Raw genomic sequence first — 18,214 nt, 5'->3', positions numbered from 1 at the left:
TAACAGAGAGCCCAATTTAGACATATCATAAAATTTTGGTCAATAATATTGCAAAAGTGCATAACTCCCTACTTTTCTGTTTCTCATTCATTTGGTAAGGCCCTTTCTTTAAGGAGTTAACTAATTAAATCTTTTTCCGTGTTGAATTAATAACATTTAACCTGCTTTACCATCATGGTGTCACAATGGGGAAAAAAAACCCCACTCAAGATTATTGCTTGTATTTAAAGCAGCAAATCTGTGGTCCTTGATCCATTTTGGAATATCTCACATATTTCATTGTGGTATAGAAGATATAATGAGGAATGAAGAGAACCTGTCTTGTAAATCTAAGCAAGAACCCCTTCAAGTCAGACATCCTGAATTAAATGCCAATGCACAGAAAAATATACAGAGGTCCATGGCAGTTTTGCTTGAAATATAAATAAATATTGTTATATAAATAAATTAATAAATAAATATACACCAATAGTGATTCCCCTCCCCCCCTACAATTCTGTTGACCTTTCTTTGAGAAGTACAGCAGGACTGATTTCATCCATCGACCTGCTGGATGCACTGACGTTATTTGTTGCCAATGTTTCAGAGCTGATGACATGGAAAGCTGTGCCGGGGCAGCCCTTCACATTATGGCAAACGAGGCTTTGGAGTGAGGCTGTATTCACAATGTCAAAGCCAACTGCACCCCCAAAAGTACTTGGCTTCCAGTATTCAGGTGAGCAGATGACGTTTCCCAGGAGACCTTTCAAGGAGAAGGGAGCCCCAAGTTCAATCATGGTTTCACCAAAGACGGCTCCAGGACGTGGCTTTTCAACAAGAAGAGCAGGATATAATTCCATAGCATCAATATCTCCATAGAGTTCTTGAAGTTCTGCAGCCATTTCTTTTTCACCTGTAATAAAGGTATCTGTATTCAGTACAAAAGAAACTCTTTCTTCTTGATCTGTAACTACTGTACATGTTTCTTTTAAAAGTAGAAATCATTAGCTTATTTTTACTTTTTGTTTTTTACATGATACATTATGCATTTTTTATTTATAAATTTGATAAATAAAATATATTGCTTGAATATTGCATTTTAATCCTGGTGACCCAGCATAGAAGATAGTTGAACCTAAATCAATAAACCTGCTACTTTCAATCCCTTAAAACAAGGGTGGTGCAATTCTTTTTAGCTCAGGGTCATAATCTGCCTTAAAACATTCATAATAATGAAATGGGCATTTCATTATTAAAATTCATGTAGCTAAATCTGTGTACTTGCAACTCTCTCTCTGCATTTCCCTCTTGATTAAAAGTTATAATTCAGTGGCAATCTGTAGTGAAGCTTTTTAGATTGTACACTCTTTCCTTAATTGGAGATGCAAAGAATTGCATCTCCAGGGGACACAAGATCTACCTTTGAGATACACACATGCTTGCTTGCTTGCACCCATGACTTACCAGTAAGTTCTTCAAATGATGTGAAAGGTTTCAGCATAAAGAACTTTCGGTATTCATTCAAGGATCGATATCTCATCTGCCGGCTTTGATCAATGGAAGCTTTAGCTACTTTCTGCACTACAGCAGGAACATTCCTACCTCCAGCTACCTGTTGGCAAAAATAATAATATGAAAAATCATAATGAAGACACAGTACAAATTATATTAGGCCAGAGAAAACAGTGTTATTCATTTAAAGACTGTTATGCTTATTACGCTCTCAAAGAAAAATAAATATGTAATAGGAAAGATAATATAATTTAGTATACCTTTGGCATGGATTTCCCATATCTTATTTGACTACCAAAACAAAAGAAGACTGCCTATTTTCTAAATTAAACTGGTTTGGCTACTTTAGTCACATATTTGCATTATCCCTGAAAACTACCAAAGTCTAGTTTTCAAAGAGAAATGAGTTAGGATTTTACACATACTCAGATCTGGTTTATTAAAAAGAGATAGTTAGAACCCTTTTTGCTGATAAAGGTAAAGGTAAAGGTTCCCCTCGCACATATGTGCTAGTCGTTCCCGACTGTAAGGGGCGGTGCTCATCTCCATTTCAAAGCCGAAGAGCCAGAGCTGTCTGAAGACGTCTCCATGGTCATGTGGCCAGCATGACTGAACACCAAAGGCGCATGGAACGCTGTTACGTTCCCACCAAAGGTGGTCCCTATTTTTCTACTTGCATTTTTACGTGCTTTCAAACTGCTAGGTTGGCAGAAGCTGGGACAAGTAACGGAAGCTCACCCCGTTACGTGGCACTAGGGATTCGGACTGGGATTCAAACTGCTGAACTGCCGACCTTTTGATTGACAAGCTCAGCGTCTTAGCCACTAAGCCACCCTGTCCCTTTTTGCTGATATCTATTTTTATATGATGGTGGAATGATTAAACAAATGGAACATTTCCCCATGTGTTCTGAAGCAGAAGCTGAGAGCATCTTTCTCCACATAAAAGAAGGATATTTTTCTATGTTCCTAACATGAAATAATGAAATAGTGTCCTTTTGCATATGACTACTGGCTGACCTCTGTTGCATATGCTACATGTATAGGCCATTCTCAATATGTAGAATAAGAAACATTCTGCTTTCATTAGCTGCATTAGTCCTTTCTTTATAGAGCAATACATCAAATCATAAAGCTATCTCAATTAAAATTTCAGATAGTATCACACCAACTATCAATAGGGCTATTCTTTTTCTGTTCTTACAAGGTTTTCAGATATGGTAGTGAGTTAACAAAGGACAGCTGTGCTATTATAGAAGTTGGGAAGTATAGACGTATACATAAATAAATGTCTGCTCCCTCATGTCAGTTGAAATGCAATTTTGAACAAGGTAGAAGAAAGTGGAGAAAAGAATCTTACCCTTCCAGCCCTTTGTTTGGAGAAAGACTGCACCATGTGAGAAAGGCCATGATTTAACATAATGGAATTGTTATACATGAACTGCTGGTATGTATATTCTTGGTTTTCAATATGAAAGGTATCAGGCAGAAGAGGATGCCAGTGGTAGAGAGTATTGAACTCTGCTGCTATTCTGTTCTGATATTGAAATCTCTGGTTGAAGAGAAGTTCTGGATCAAACTTCAGTTTGAAATGGTATCCACTTAAATGTTGCACATAGTCTTCAATCACAATCTTGATGGTTTCTCCTTTAAGAAAATACACAATAAAATGAGCATTGCAATTTAGATTCAATGACAGCCCCAAATACCCAATCCCACTATTCCAAAATGGTTTATTTTATGCCTGGCAGAATTCTGTACTGTAAATAAGCCAAATAATAAGTCAATAATCCCAACCAATCTAAGAAATTATCTGTCTTGACCAACATTATATTTCCCATGACTCTGTGAAGTTTAGATAGGGATTATGGGTGTAATAATTATCTTTTGCAGTTTTCCTTCAGCAAATGGTATTCAGACAGGTAATGCAAATTAATTGTCACATGTTGCATTGATATCTGAAAAATGCATCATAATAAGGAAGAAAGGTTCCTTCCCATATTCTTTTCTACAACCGTTACCTGTCTCCATTCCCCCAAAATTCCAAAGCTTACTATTTTCTATTGGCTGATATAGTATGCTAATTGGTCCCTTTCTTTGAAAATTCTATAGCTATTCTAGATACACCTTTTTATTTTGAGAGGGTGAGATATTTTGTTTCTCACCCTGCCCCAAACCATTTTTGATGCCTTACTTAAAATCACTCTCTAAGTCTATCCAACTTTGCTTTTTGTTCAAAAGCTCCTTTACAGTTCAGCATTAAACACCAGCTTTATACAATGAACTTCTATTTAACCACTGTAGCTTATGAATGCTGACAGTACCTCCCCTTTGCATTTCTGAATATTATTTTTTAGATTTCATACAAAAGTGTATGTGTAATATTTGTTAAATTACCTATCAAAATTAATCTGGCAGTCTGAAATAATCGTTCATCATCCCATTCTGGGTGTTCTCCTTTAAGAATGTCACAGACCCGATTATGTTCCCGGAGCCACAACGTGGCATACATCATCAACCCTGGAACCAACCCAAAGACCTCCTGTCCTACAGAAAATTTCAGGTGGTCAGGGACATGGGGTGGATAGATCATTTCTGCCTCAGTTTCTTTCACAGTAGGTGGATACATTTCTCCATCAATCATCTGTAATTTAAAAAAAAGTAAATGAAAATTGCATTTTCATACATGCAATTTATAAAAAACAGAATTCTGTCCTACTCAATGTTACTTCAAATAGTAAGCTGATGGAAAAGTTGGTGAGTTTGAGCCTTCTGCTTTCATTAGCTGCCTTAGTCCTTTCTTTATAGGGCAGCAATACATCAAGTAGAACTGAAGGAATTTCTCCAGGAAACCCACCTGAAATTTTAGCTTTCCATCCTTAAAAAGTCTTAGTTTCATCTGCCTGTCCAAAGTCTCTCCATAAATGTGACTAAGATCAACCTGTTCACAGAACAAAAGACAAAAAGTTAGAATCAGTCCTTAAACAAGACAGAGAGAATACCTATAAATACAGTGAATGCCAGCCAGGAATAATGCTGAAAAAGTTCTAGATCTCTATATGATACATATAGAGGCGGAGGGGGCAACAGGAGGGGGAACTATAAAAGAGCAAATTTCCTTGAATCAATGGAATTTCAATAGCCCATTATCTCAGGCAACATTTGAGCACAATCCAGTTAAGTATTCTGAAAGCTGCCAGTATTAACCTCAGCTGGATTCAACATTTCAGGTGCTTAACTACATTCATAAAAGTTATATTTATAAGATGCAAAGTGAATGGTTTTCATAAAGACATTCCTGGCTCTTAGAAAGAAAGCCAGTTTCTTTTGGATTAAAAAAATAGATACAAGAGTAGTATATGTAGCACAGCTAATCTGAATGGATGATATGAAACAACTTAATTCTTTGAGGAACTGATTAGATGACAAAATATGCCACTCTTTCTAAGGAGAAGAGATGAGTTGAGAGACTTGTTAGGAAGTATATCCTATTGCTACATTCTGCTGCTCCAGTAGAAATGCTTCTCCAGTATTTTCAAGATACCGTAATTATTCTCAAAACAGCACTTAGCAAAGTTTTTGCTTGTTACAACTTATCTAACTAATCTTACCCCATGTCCAAGACCTTTTGTGAAACCTGGTCCTTTTTTAGTATCTGTCTTGAAGTACTGGTGAGTGAAATGCTGGGCAAAGAAGGTGAACATGACATTTGTGCCTTGAGGATCAGGAATGAATTTTCTCCTTAGCAAGAATTTTTCTACAATCGTTTTTGAATCTGGAAGCTCCTTCTTGCCTGAAATATAAAGCAAATATTTATTTTTGTATTTGTATTTGTAGATGAAGAAAACCAACTACATTTTGAAACATTCCGACTTCTTCCCGAAATAGAATTCCAATAAGAAGGAAATACAATGCTGACATAGAAAAATTGGATACTTTTTTGCAGATTAGAATTGATCCATGTAATTATGCTCAGCTTGTCTTAGTCTCTTGTCTTAGTTTCAAATGGTGACTAATTTTGGGGAGCCCAGAGGAGCATGAAACTGTGGGGCTGGGTAGTGCCCTGAAGGCTCTCCCTTTGCTTTACAATTAATTTTAACAGTGACTAATCATCCCTGTCTCCTTTTCAATGTTTAACTTTTGTGTTCTGTTCTTATATTTTAGTATTGTACACCATCTAAATTCTGTCTCTGAATGAAATAGGTGGTTCAAAAATGTGAAAAATAAATAAATGCATGAATTTGATTGCTATGATAATACTGCAGATATATCCATAGAGTCACCCATGCCCCATTTCTTTGACAAGTTTGGCATAATATTTCATTGGGAAAAAACCTACTGTATCAACATCTGACTTTTCCTAATATTTAAAGTTCCGTGTGGGCATTTGCTACTTATGTTTCATGGCAACTTGTTACTCCATTCTAGCCACACAATGAGGAAGCAGTATCTGTGTTGTATCTTTACAGTTTAGGCTATTTGATCACAATTCCACCTCATTTATGAGATGAAGTACTTTTCCTCCAGTCCTCATGCACTGATTTGCTTTCCTTCTTACCTTTCACACCCATAGGGGTAGGGCAGTCATGATCCACTGGTGGAACAGCTCGAGCATAGTAGGAAAGATTGGAGTAGACTTCCCAGCTTTTGAAACCATGATGGCTATTATAGGTTGGTGGGCTTTCAATTAAATGGGATCTGGCTGAAAGACGAAATGAGAAAAATTGTATTATGGTTAAACAATCTGCAACAAGCATCCATACATTATCTCAAACATAAATTTGAAAAAAGTATGTCCCAAAAGTTGTAAAAATTAGATTTTGGTTTCATATCTCTTAACTTTACAAGTTTAAATAATGCAGTTGTTCAGCCTCAGTTTTGCTGCCAGTAAATTGGATATAATATTTTGTTTTACAATTTTATAAAGGGGCCTAAATAGGTTTCAGAAATTATTACTAAGTATCTTCCAGAAAAAAAGCAATTGACAACACACTAAACATTCTTCTACCAGCTGTATACTTCGTGATAATACACAGAGACTGTACATATCTTATCAACCCAACTGCAGATAATTTTTGTGTGGGATTATAGAAATCTCTTCTAGAAATTGTTTAAACCACTGAACAGGATATTCTGTACTAGACTAGTCACATATTATGCTACTAGATTTTATCTAGATGCTCTGATTATCTAGATGCTCTAGGTTCAAGTACTTAGTCTATAAATGTTGCCAGAGTTTAAATATTCTTTATTTTTCAGACTTTCTCCTGGCCTAACTTGTAAGACTTTTAACAGCAGTTTTATTTTTCATTTCCAGGAAAGAAAAGTGCAAACTGAAGATGGGACTCTGTGAAAAATGGAGCCCATGACTACACTAGAATGAAGAGGTGCCGGTAAACTGGATTTTTGTACTACCTGCTGCTGCTTTGGTGTTGGAAGTATCATAGCGCTTCTGATTTAAAAGGATTATCTGGGATATCACTGTTGCCCAGGGGATGCCCCATTGGCGGCTCCTTTCGTCTCCCTGTTTTGCCCACCAGAGTGATATATACCTATTTATCTACTCGTATTTGCACCTTTTCGAACTGCAAGGGGGATAGGAGCTGGAGCAAATGACGAGAGCTCATCCCATCTCACGGCAGCACTTGGGTCTCCAACACGGACTTGCTGATTGTCAGACAAGTGTTCTAAACATGTGAGCCACAGCACTCCTATAATTCCTGACAAGAAGAGAACTTCAGATAGAGCACAAGTGCTCCAAACTATTGCCCCTTATGAAGAGACAAAACAGTGGCTCTGGTGGGCTTAGAGCTCTGGGAGAGAAGGAAGCCCCATCTTTGCTTGAACCACAGTCAGCATTTTTATGAACACTGTGTTCACATACTTCCTTTCTAATCACTTTTGGAATTTGTGTATTAGCTGCTTTTCAGTTGTTAGGAATCTTTGGATCCTAGGCCTGAAAACAGCAGGTGAGTTTTCTTAATCCTTAGTGATAGAAGTTATAAATATAAATGTAAGGGCTTTAAAAATCATCTTTTTTTAAAGAATAAATAGCAACAGAATGTTGATTTTGGAAAATTATAAACAAACTAGGAGTCCAGGTGGATTTTTTTTTTTTACTGAAAATTGTTTCAGTAAATGACAGCTTACTGTCATAAAAATGATTCATTTTTAAATGACAGCTTATAAGAATGATATGGAAAAAAGATGTTACACTGGATATATAAATAAAAAAAGATGATTGAAGAACTTTGTGAGAAAGGACAAAGGATAATGAAAAGAAACAAAGTTTTAGAATGTTATTTGAAGGGACTAAATATCAATATTGCTAGAAATAAAAGGAAGGATTTTTTTATTTGAGGAAGGTTAATATATATATCACTACTACTCTACTTTATATATGTTTTCTTTATTACATTTGTATTTTTCTTTTCTATTTTTGTTTATTTTAAGATTTATAAATATTTATTTAATATTCTCTTTAAAAAGGACCATTTATTATTTATTAAATTTTTATGCCACCCATATCACTGTTGCAGCGACTCTGGGTGGCTTACAAAATGATACCAAATTATACCAAATACTTATATAAAAAACAGAATTTCAATTTACTATAGCTTTGTCAAATGCCACGATCAGTTTTTTATAAGCATTTTTAATCAATGCATAAGTGCTCTAAAGGGAAGAAATTGCTACAGCTGAGATTAAGATTACAACCTTCCTTACTTAAGGAACTCAAGATTTAAGAAACTCACTGAATTCAATAAGACTGATTTCCAAGTATACAAAAACAAGATTAGCCAGTACGAGCAATGTAATAGAGTTGGAAGACTTACACGTTAGAATGTATCTCATTATGGCATTGTGGAGGAATGGAATGTTGTTGATTATATCCCAGATGCCTTTGAAGTGTGTGAGTATATAGTGTACTGTCTCTGGAGCAGGCTTTAACTTAAATTTGAGCCAAGTATAAAATTCCGCTGCATAAAAAGTATAGAAACAAAATTTATTAGGAAACTGCCTTCTATCAAGTAAGATGATTGCGTGATATACAGTAATTCAATACTATCTACACCAGCATTTCTCATTATTTCTTTTGCAGATTAGTTGAAAAGAAATGGTGCTTTCAGCAGATTTTTTTTAAAAAAAGTTTATTTACTAATCAAAACACAAATATAATAAAAATGTATCTCTTTGATTTGCCAACATCATCAAATTCATGAAAGGTGTAGACTGTTGGCTTGAGCCTATATATCTTGTTTGCTTAATTATAGATGATTAAAACTTTCCTGACTTATCTCCCTTAACCCTTAAATATAGTACAACCTTACCAATGAACACTGCCTTAAGCTACATATATAGGAATCTTATTTTCAGACATTTTAAAAGAAGTCTATCCTTAATATGCCCATAATCTATAAAGGTTATGGGTTTTTTTAAAAATAAATTCATTATATCAATTATAATATTTTCAGAAATACATACGTTTAGTGCAATTTTCTCCATAAAAACCAGTCCGTGTACAGTCACATTCATATTGATCAAAACCTTTTGTCATGCAGAAACCTCGGTTTTGGCATGGATTTGAACAGCAAGGATTAACTGAAATAGAATTAAGACATATGAAGCAGTTTGAGTTAAAATCATATAAAGTCCCATTAAATTAGTGCCATCCGTGCAAATACATAAATCCTTCTCATTCAATACCATCAGATCACATTCCTCTATGTAGCATCTTGCTATATTTTTGAGACTGACAAACTTTATCCAAGGCACAAAAAGCCACAGGATAATTAGTTTTAGCAGCCAATGTTTAAAATGTCAAAGTATTGAAAGGTCCCAAAAGTGGTTTGTGACTGGGGGACAGAAGGCTATCATAGACTGTGAATTAACCGACTGTTATAAGATACATTATTAAATACTTGAACATGCTTTGCTTCTCCACTGATAGCCGTATCAAGATGATATGTTGTTAGATTTACATTCTGCCTTGCCTTCAGGAACATTAGATGGTGTACATTTCTTCCAATTATCTACTTTTTCAAATCTTGTCCCCATCCCCAACACAGTTGCGGTAAGGGAGCATAACTTGCCCAAATTCACCCAGTGAGTTGCCATGACTGAGGATGGACTTGAAGTTGGTTTTTCCCCACTCAAGATTAACATTTTAACCATTATATCATACTGGCTCCAGAAAGGGACTAGTTGGTGCTATTGAGGCTTTTCATCTAAAGAACTCTTCAGCCTTATTTGAGATGCCAACAATTGATCCTGGGAGTTTTGTTATGAAATGCTTATGCTCTACCGATGAGCTCTATGCACTGCAGTGAAATAGACAAAACGGCTGAATATTAATTTCAGCACTAGTGGGGAGGACAGTGTCTCCCAACCACATTGGAGGATGCCAGGGTAACATAGGGGTGCAGAAAATGATGCCGGACAATCATAGTCTAGTCCCCCAATAAGGATCACGGGCTGTTTAAGGAACCCAAGCACCCATCTGTATTCCGTTGAGATGGGTGTTGTCTAGCTCTTGGGTGGGTAATAAGAGATCAGCCCCCAACCTTTCTCACTCCAATATGCGCCAAACATATTAAAATAGAAATCCAAAAGGTCAGGCAATAAAATGAGGGAATAGCTGTGTTTATTACCCTGTTTCTTCCAAAATAAGACATCCCCTGATAATAAGCCCAATTGGGCTTTTGAGTGCATGGCAATAAGGCCAAGCGCTTATTTCAGGGTTCAAAAAATATATAAGACAGGGTCTTATTTTCAGGGAAACACGGTATTTATTCCTTGTTGCACTTCCATATAACATTTCTGATTTCTACTTTTAACATATTTCGTCAGTAAATTACCAATTTTGTCATGTCAGAAAGATACTTAAGTAACAGAGAAAGCATCTTTCTCTGTGACTGAGCCCTGCATCTATGAAAATCACTAATTCCCCAAACCCTATACGGCTATTTACACCCTGAGTAAATCTCACTAAATATAATAAAGTTCCCTTATACATTTTAGGTTCGACCTGCTTCCAGCTTGCTCCTATCCCAAACTGACATTCTGTGACAATTGCCATCAAACAACCAGTTCTTCTTCTTTCTTTTTTTTTTTAAAGGTAAAGACTCCCTCCACCTTTATTTCTTTATTCCTGCATAAAGTTAAAGTCACCAGGAGTGAAAATAAAAATAAAGTAAAAACCATGCCCTTGGAAAGCTTTGGTAGACCTCAAAACAGAAAGCCAACAATATGGAAAGAAGAAACAAACAAACAAACAAACAAAAAAAAAAAAAAACCAAACCGCCGGAGGAACAAAAATTAGCAATACTAACCTGCTTGACTGAAAGCCAAGAGAGAAAATAAAAACAGGGCTGGAACAATCATGTCCAATTTTGGGTAGAAAACAGCCAAGTCGGCGTCCACCTTTCTTAACTTCTTCTTAATTCCTTAACTTCTCCTGAACTTTCCTACTCAGGCTGAAGTTTCTCCGCTGCCGCGCTTTTTGCGAGAAAACTATCCAGCTCGGCGTGACTCTGGATGCGATCCGGAGCACCTTCGGCCTTTATGCTCCCTTGGTGACTCAACTCCTTTCCGGAAGGCTTCCGGGACCGCCCTTCATACGCAAATAGGGTATTGGGTGGAATACTTATGTTTTGGGATGGGATTTTCCTCAGGTGATTTCCACCAAAGTAAGCTCCCCCTCCCCCTTTCCGAGCGGCGGCTAAATCCCGGGGGAAGAAAAAAAAAATGTTGCAAGTGGGAAGAATGGGAAACATTTTGGAAACGCACGCAACGCACGCGCCCCCTCCCGCCCGCGTCGTCCGTCTCTCTCTCTCCCCCCCCACCCCGCCCTCGCCGCGGGGAGAGTCGAGCGCTCCTCCGGCCGCCAAGAAAAGCCGCCGAAGTTTTGTTTGTCGTCGACCTCGCACGCCCTTGTTTGGGGCTGCTGTCTGCTGAGCTCGGAATCGCAAGGCTCCCATCTTCGTGCCTTCAGAGCGTCCCTCCGCTGATCTGATGGCTTTTTCTACGTTTGCCTTAAGCTTTCTTTACCCTTCAGGGACCGGGCAGCCTTTGCTCCGTCGCTGCTCTTCGCCTCATTCCTAACTGGATGTGGTTCTCTCCATCATCCCCAGCCACCCTTTAAATTTCTAATTAATGTGGCCGCTAATAAAGCACTACTTTGTTTGCAAAGTGACAAAGTGCCGGTTGGCTTTCCCGCAGCTCGGTTTCCCTTTTCTCGCCCTATTTTTTTTTTCTCGGCTGCTGAGAAAAACCATTTTCCCCCCCCACAGCTTCTGGTGCGAAATTTCAGCCGTTGCAGCACCGCACTCTTTTCTTTTCTTTTCTTTTCTTTTCTTTTCTTTTCTTTTCTTTTCTTTTCTTTTCTTTTTTCTTTCTTTGTTTAAATGGTCTCAATTCCTTATTTTGAAACACGCTGGTATTGTCAGGATCTTTCCTTGGTTTTAAACCAAAATAAAACCAATTTTGAATTTATTTTATTTTATTTTATTTATTTATTTTGTGAAGCACCTATTAGATAACAGATATAGGTATAAACATGATTATTAATACATGAAATGGATACGAATAAAAGAGGACATTAGGACAGGGACGGTAGGCACGTAGGTGCACTTATGCATGCCCCTTACAGACCTCTTATGAATGCGGTGAGGTCAACAGTAGATAGTCTAAGGTTAAAGTTTTGGGGGTTTGGGGATGAGACCACAGAGTCAGGTAGTGTATTCCAGGCATTGACCACTCTGTTGCTGAAGTCGTATTTCCTGCAATTGAGTTTGGTTGGTGCAGTTTACCATAAGTTTGTGTCTATTGTATTGTGGTTGAAACAAGTAGTCATTGACAGGTAGGACATTGTAATTTTGTGTACTATGCTTAGGTCAGACAGAAGGCAGCATAGTTCTAAGCTGTTTCGCTTGTATTCTTAAAGAACGCCTAGGTGTCACCCAATTTTCTTGTGACCATATACAGGTAGTCCTCGACTTACAACAGTTCATTTAGTGATCATTCAAACAGCAGTCAAAAAAGCACCTTATAACCATTTTTTTTTCACACAACCATTGCAGCATCCCCATGGTCACACGATCCAAATTCAGATGCTTGGTAACTGAATTTCACATTTATGACGGTTGCAGAGTCCCAGGGTCATATGATTCCCTTTTGTCACCTTTTGACAAGCAAAGTCAATGGGGAAACCAGTTTCACTTAACAACCATGTTACAATTTTACCAAGTTGATTCACTTAACAACTGTGGCAAGAAAAATCATGAAATAGAGCAAAACTCATTTTAAAAATGTTTCACTTAACAACAGAAATTTTGGGCTCAATTGTGGTTGCACGTTGTAAACTCTTTCTTCCAGGGGTGTTATATTGGAACAGCCATGGAGGGATTCATAATTTTCTTTCCCATGCTTACAAGAAAATAATAAAAGTTAAAAACAAATAATAAAGACTAAATAATAAAAGTTAAAGACTTGGTTATTATAACTAAGAGCCTGTAGTACAGTGGACTAAAGCACTGTTATTAACATCTGCTGCTTGCAATTACTGCAAGTTCGAATCTCACCAGGCTCAAGGTTGACTCAGCCTTCCATCCTTTCAAAGGTAGGTGAAATGAGGATCCAGATTGTGGGGGCAATAAGCTGACTTTATATAAATATACAAAAGTATGAAGGCTATTGCTTAATGCATTGTAAGCCGCCCTGAGTCTCCGGAGAAGGGTGGCATATAAATCAAATTTTTTAAAAAAATAATAAAAAAAAATAAGATAATTCTCCCCAATTGGGAAATCGGTGGACATATCTGGAGATTTAAAAATGGGTTGTTGGTGCAATCACAAAATCATTACTGTGTGAGTTGACTCTGTACTAGTAACTTGGGTTTTCCCCCACTTTTGAGAGAAACTGCTGCCAGATTCATCCTTGAATCAGCAAAAAACGATGCTAGCATATTAATTTCCTATTGGCAACTTGGACATCCTGGCTTTTTTTCAATTCACTGCAGTTATTCAAGTTTCTTCCATTTGCAGCTAACTCGTTTTATGGGAAGGCCTAAGCTAGATTCTTATAGAGAGTCTGATGAGATGAATTGTACCTCACAATTTATGCCTTTTCATAAAACGGCTACTTTTTAGAAAATATGCTACCAGCCTTTGTTATTTTTCCCCCATCAAAAACTAACTTGGATTATTTTGGAATAAAGAAGAAAACAATATTTTAACACACAGTTAAGCCTGTTTCATGCTGGAGATGAGACCAAGGGAATATCACAGGAACAGAAGTAGGGGGGAAAAGTTTCTAGAGCATGTATGTAATCATGCTTGGAGTTACAAAGTGGAGCAATGCGCTCAGATTGGCAAAAGGTAATACACAAGCTGAAGCCTGTCTCAGCTTTCTAGCCAAATGCTACTACTCTTTCTTTCTCTTTCTTCCCTCCTACATGTTATTTAAGCAATTAAACCGCAATCATTAATATGAATACAATAGCTGAGTTACATAACATACAAAGTTATAGCTTGTTGAATATCCCCCCCCCCATGACTAGTTTGGCCTGAATTAAGGCCATTAAACAACCACAATGGCTAGATTGACACAAAACATGAAGACAAAACTAATTATTCTGACTAAATAGTATATGCAAACTTAGCCAATAAATAACGTGTTTTAAAAATATGCAATGAGTTAAGATATTTAACGTGGAGACCTCTTTGTGCATTTGTTCCCCTCCTGTTTCAGGCAGACAGACAGCAGATAGACTTTGGTGAAAACTTCCAATTAAACATTTACGTGCACAGAGTACATTTGAGGAAGGATCCAATGCTATTCTGAAAAGATCTTCCTCATCATAGTGCCTCAAAGTGTGCTGGAATAATAATGTTGTGAATTCTGGGAATTATACAGGTTGTATTCTCCACATATCTATAAGCTGGTATAAAATATGTGGCATCTCAGCAGATGGCACTACCTAGCTGACTTGCTCTGACTTGGAAGCTAAGCTGTTAAAATTTGGAAGTATACCTTCAGGAAATACCAAGCCTATAGGTAGTTTGAGAAGTAAAAAAAAAATCCTGAAAGTATACTTCCATAATATGAATTACTTCCAAAATTGGGTCAAGTACTCTACATGGATATGTTCATGAAGTCACTAGTTGATGAGTTCTGCGCGAAGGATGCTTTTTATTTAATACTGTACATAACAAGTAAATTGATGGCAGTGCTAGAGGTGCACAATATTACACCGTAGTAATGATATTTCCTGCCAAAAGCCAGAGTCCAAAATGTGCTGTTTAAGTGGAAATATTGTTTACATGAGTGCCAGGTAGGTAAATGCTTACACTTAACACATTTCCAATGCTGTATATGAAGGCTTAAAGCTAAATTTTCTATGACTTGCCCATCTTCACATTGTCCAGCCTGCAGGCAATCTTCTGAAATACCGCTAAGAATGTTACCCAGTTGAGTATCCCTGTTATCTTACAGATTGGATGAGGAATCTTTGAGCCTCCAAGTACTGCTAAGTTACAGTTCCTGTCAGTCCAGTCAGTAAGGCTAATGGGTAGGAGGATCGACAGTTGTAGTATTGTGGCTTTTGAAATGCCACACATTCCTTCCCCACGCTCTGCATGAATGATGATTTTAGTTCCCCGAAGCTCGGCTTTTGTGCAGAAAAATTCAAAGGAAATATCTGCAGAAATAAGATGTAAATTTGGAAGTAATATAAATTTCTGGGGCTAATAAATTAAATAACAACCCGCCTAAAACCCATCTAGTGAATAGCATTTAGTGGTGGCGGAGTAATGGCATACTTTGGAGTGAGAAGTGGAATGAGTAAAAGGAGAAATATAATTATGTATTTTGCACCCCACAGTTTAAGGTTTCATTGCAAGTCCCACTTGTTCTTCCATATACCAAAACAGGGTTGGATCATCCTCCCACTTATTTATACATTGTATGTAAGTCTATGCTAAAGATTTGCAATGTGATCCTTTGAGGAAAAAAAAAATCTCACTGAAGTGCTCTTTTGTCCCTTGAATGCATGAATGCATGAATGCATACTCTAGCTTATTATGCAGCACTGGGTTGTAAAAGAGATTAGATCAGACTACCCTCTTATTTACGTTTTAGAAGAAAACATTAAAGCAGAGGCAAATCTGTTTCAGATTGCAATCATTGCTGTAAATGTGATATAATCAAGAGAAAGGCAGGTGGATTGCTAGGTCAACCTGAACAATCTGGTTATATGAGCTCTTTAGCATAAAGAGTAAGATTTAAAGTAGATACAGGAAGTATAAACTGACTTTCCAGACTGCATTATAGCCCAGAAATCAAGTACAATGAAATACAGGATTAAACTGATGGCACCTTAAAGTCATTATCAAGTTGTGTGGCATTCCTGGTCCATTTCTTGCTAGTAGATATATAAAAGATACACATTGCAAAATGGAATTTGTTAGGATTACAGATTAAACCTAAGGAAAACACAGTATTTATTTTCAGAAAACATGTTGTTGCAGTTTCAATAAATAGTCCTGCAAACTAACCATCAGCTTTCAAAATAATGCAATGATAATGCTTGCTTGTATTTTATGCTTAGTGTATTCCAATTTTATTTTACTATGAAACAACTGAACAGGCACATAGGGTTTATCTTGTCTTATGGCACCTAAAGGGATACTTGTGCTTGATGAGATTCACAAAGAGCCTGAGTGGCACAGCAGACTAATGCTACTGTTAAAGGTAGTATTTAGCTTCCAGTTGCCTGCAATTACTGCGAGTTCAATTCTCACCAGGCTCAAGGTTGACTCAGCCTTCCATCCTTTCTAAGGTAGGTAAAATGAGGACCCGGTTTGTGGAGGCAATAAGCTGACTTTGTATAAAATATACAAAAGTGTGAAGGCTATTGCTTAATGCCTTGTAAGCCGCCCTGAGTCTCCGGAGAATGTATGTATATATATATATATATACATACACATACACTTTTGGTGTGAGGTGGAGCAGTGGGCAAACATTCTCATTTTTTCCTAACCTTATATATTATTTAATTTTGCAGTTTTAATGCTACCAAAAATCTCAATGTGCACAAGAAAAATGTAGGAAGTTGCATGAACGTTAACTACCCCCCCCTTTTTTTTTTACAATGGAGGGCATTCATTCTTCATTCTACCCAATTAATCAAGAGCTATTTCAAATGCTTTCATTTCAAAATGTGATTTAGCACGTGCTCATTAATTCCTCATTTTCACTGAAAGTAAGATTGGTTTAATATTGATTCAGTAAAGCGGCTTCTGAGTCACTCATAGTTTTCAATGTAGTAGTCAAAAATAATACTATTATTTTGCACTACTTCAGGATGGTTGGCAATTAATGGCAAAACTTCATTATTGTTTGTTGCAGCAACATTTGTGTTGCAGAACTTGCAAATTCTCTCTCACTATATTAATTTGTCTGACGAAGATATTTTCAGCTTTGCTTGACTGTAGTAGTTTTCTTATTTTAAATTTTCAAAGGTATTTATTAAATAACATAACTTTCCAGATCAAGTATCCTCTGAGGGGTTCTTAGTGCTCTCTGAGCTTGATTGTTCTCTTGCAGATGTTTCATTATCCAAAGTACTGTAGATAATGTCATCACTGTGTAATGAAGTGCACTCTGCAAGAAAACAACCAAGCTCAGAAAGCACCAAGGATTTCTCATTTTACCTCTGAGCTGCAAATATTCTTCTCTATCAAGTATCACATACTAGTAACTCTCAAGATTCTTCTTGTTGCTCAAGAGCAAAGAAAGTAAGCATTCTTCACCACATACACTATGGCAAAACATTTCTTTTCAATAATAATCTAGTGTCTGTGTAAAAAAGAATCACACAATTTATTTATAAGGTCTAGTGTATGTAATTTAAATGAGACACTTTTAATGTAGTTAACAATTTTCAAGATTTTGTCTAGTACAATTTTCAACTCATGGTTAATTACTTTTGCAATGTATACTTTATGACACAGAAACTCAAGTAGTTTTATAATATTTCTTTTTTTTACCAATAACCTAAATCTTTTTATTAACATATAATTGAATACTATTTACAAGACAAGCCAACATATTAAAGCATTAACTCATGACAGTATAAATATTTTGGCTTATTACTGTTTCCTTCATAAGAACAAGAAGTGTTGCTCTTTTATAACTATTAGAGTGACAAATGAATGTAAATTATTAGTCTATCCCTGTAATATCTGTAGATTCACTTGTTTGGATTGTGGTCATTTCACTTTTTTCTCTTTCCTTTTTTAAACTGAGGTATAAACATCCAGTGTCAGCTGACAGAGGAACAATTTTTTTAAACTTCTTGTTCTACTTCATATCCAATATCACCTTTACTGCAGACCGGAAGAATTGCTGTCTCTATGAAGGTATGTGTTTTTGTGGTTAATAGTTATCAGTCTGCTACTAAAGGTCTGACCTCTTAGGTCTGATATTCTGAGTCTTTATTTTTTAAAAAAATTGATTTATATGCTGCCCTTCTCCGAAGACACAGGGCGGCTTACAATGGGTTAAGCAATAGCCTTCATACTTTTGTATATTTTATACAAAGTCAGCTTATTGCCCCCACAATCTGGGTCTTCATTTTACCTACCTTAGAAAGGATGGAAGGCTGAGTCAATCTTGAGTCTGGTGAGATTTGAACTTTAGTAACGTTTAAGATAAAATTTCTG

The 18,214-nt window shown here is 36.6% G+C and overlaps 1 protein-coding gene across 1 annotated transcript; it reads right to left on the bottom strand.

Annotated features, from left to right (window-relative positions):
* Positions 1 to 355: 355 nt before the first annotated feature.
* Positions 356 to 11,072, bottom strand: PTGS2 (prostaglandin-endoperoxide synthase 2). Its single transcript, XM_034409606.3, has 10 exons — positions 10,823 to 11,072; positions 8,976 to 9,092; positions 8,327 to 8,470; positions 6,049 to 6,192; positions 5,102 to 5,283; positions 4,348 to 4,431; positions 3,888 to 4,134; positions 2,851 to 3,137; positions 1,444 to 1,591; positions 356 to 892 (listed from the first exon to the last, which is right to left on the bottom strand). The coding sequence occupies exons 1-10, from the start codon at positions 10,872 to 10,874 to the stop codon at positions 489 to 491; spliced, it is 1,809 nt and encodes a 602-aa protein (XP_034265497.1). The 5' UTR covers positions 10,875 to 11,072; the 3' UTR covers positions 356 to 488.
* Between the last annotated feature and the right edge of the window lie 7,142 nt (positions 11,073 to 18,214).

The sequence above is a fragment of the Pantherophis guttatus genome, chromosome 3, assembly GCF_059756535.1.
Source record: "Pantherophis guttatus breed Tessera chromosome 3, ASM5975653v1, whole genome shotgun sequence".
Classification (NCBI taxonomy): domain Eukaryota; kingdom Metazoa; phylum Chordata; class Lepidosauria; order Squamata; family Colubridae; genus Pantherophis; species Pantherophis guttatus.
The sequence above is the reverse complement of the archived record's forward strand: the minus strand, read 5'-3'. Positions and strand labels throughout refer to the sequence as shown.

Excerpts from the sequence above, each read along its gene's own strand:
- PTGS2 (XM_034409606.3), bottom strand. The coding sequence starts at position 10,874 with ATGATTGTTCCAGCCCTGTTTTTATTTTCTCTCTTGGCTTTCAGTCAA. Across the intron at positions 5,284-6,048 it reads TACCCCTATGGGTGTGAAAG|GCAAGAAGGAGCTTCCAGAT; the intron begins GTAAGAAGGAAA and ends TTTATATTTCAG. Across the intron at positions 3,138-3,887 it reads TGCCAGATTAATTTTGATAG|GAGAAACCATCAAGATTGTG; the intron begins GTAATTTAACAA and ends ATTTTCTTAAAG.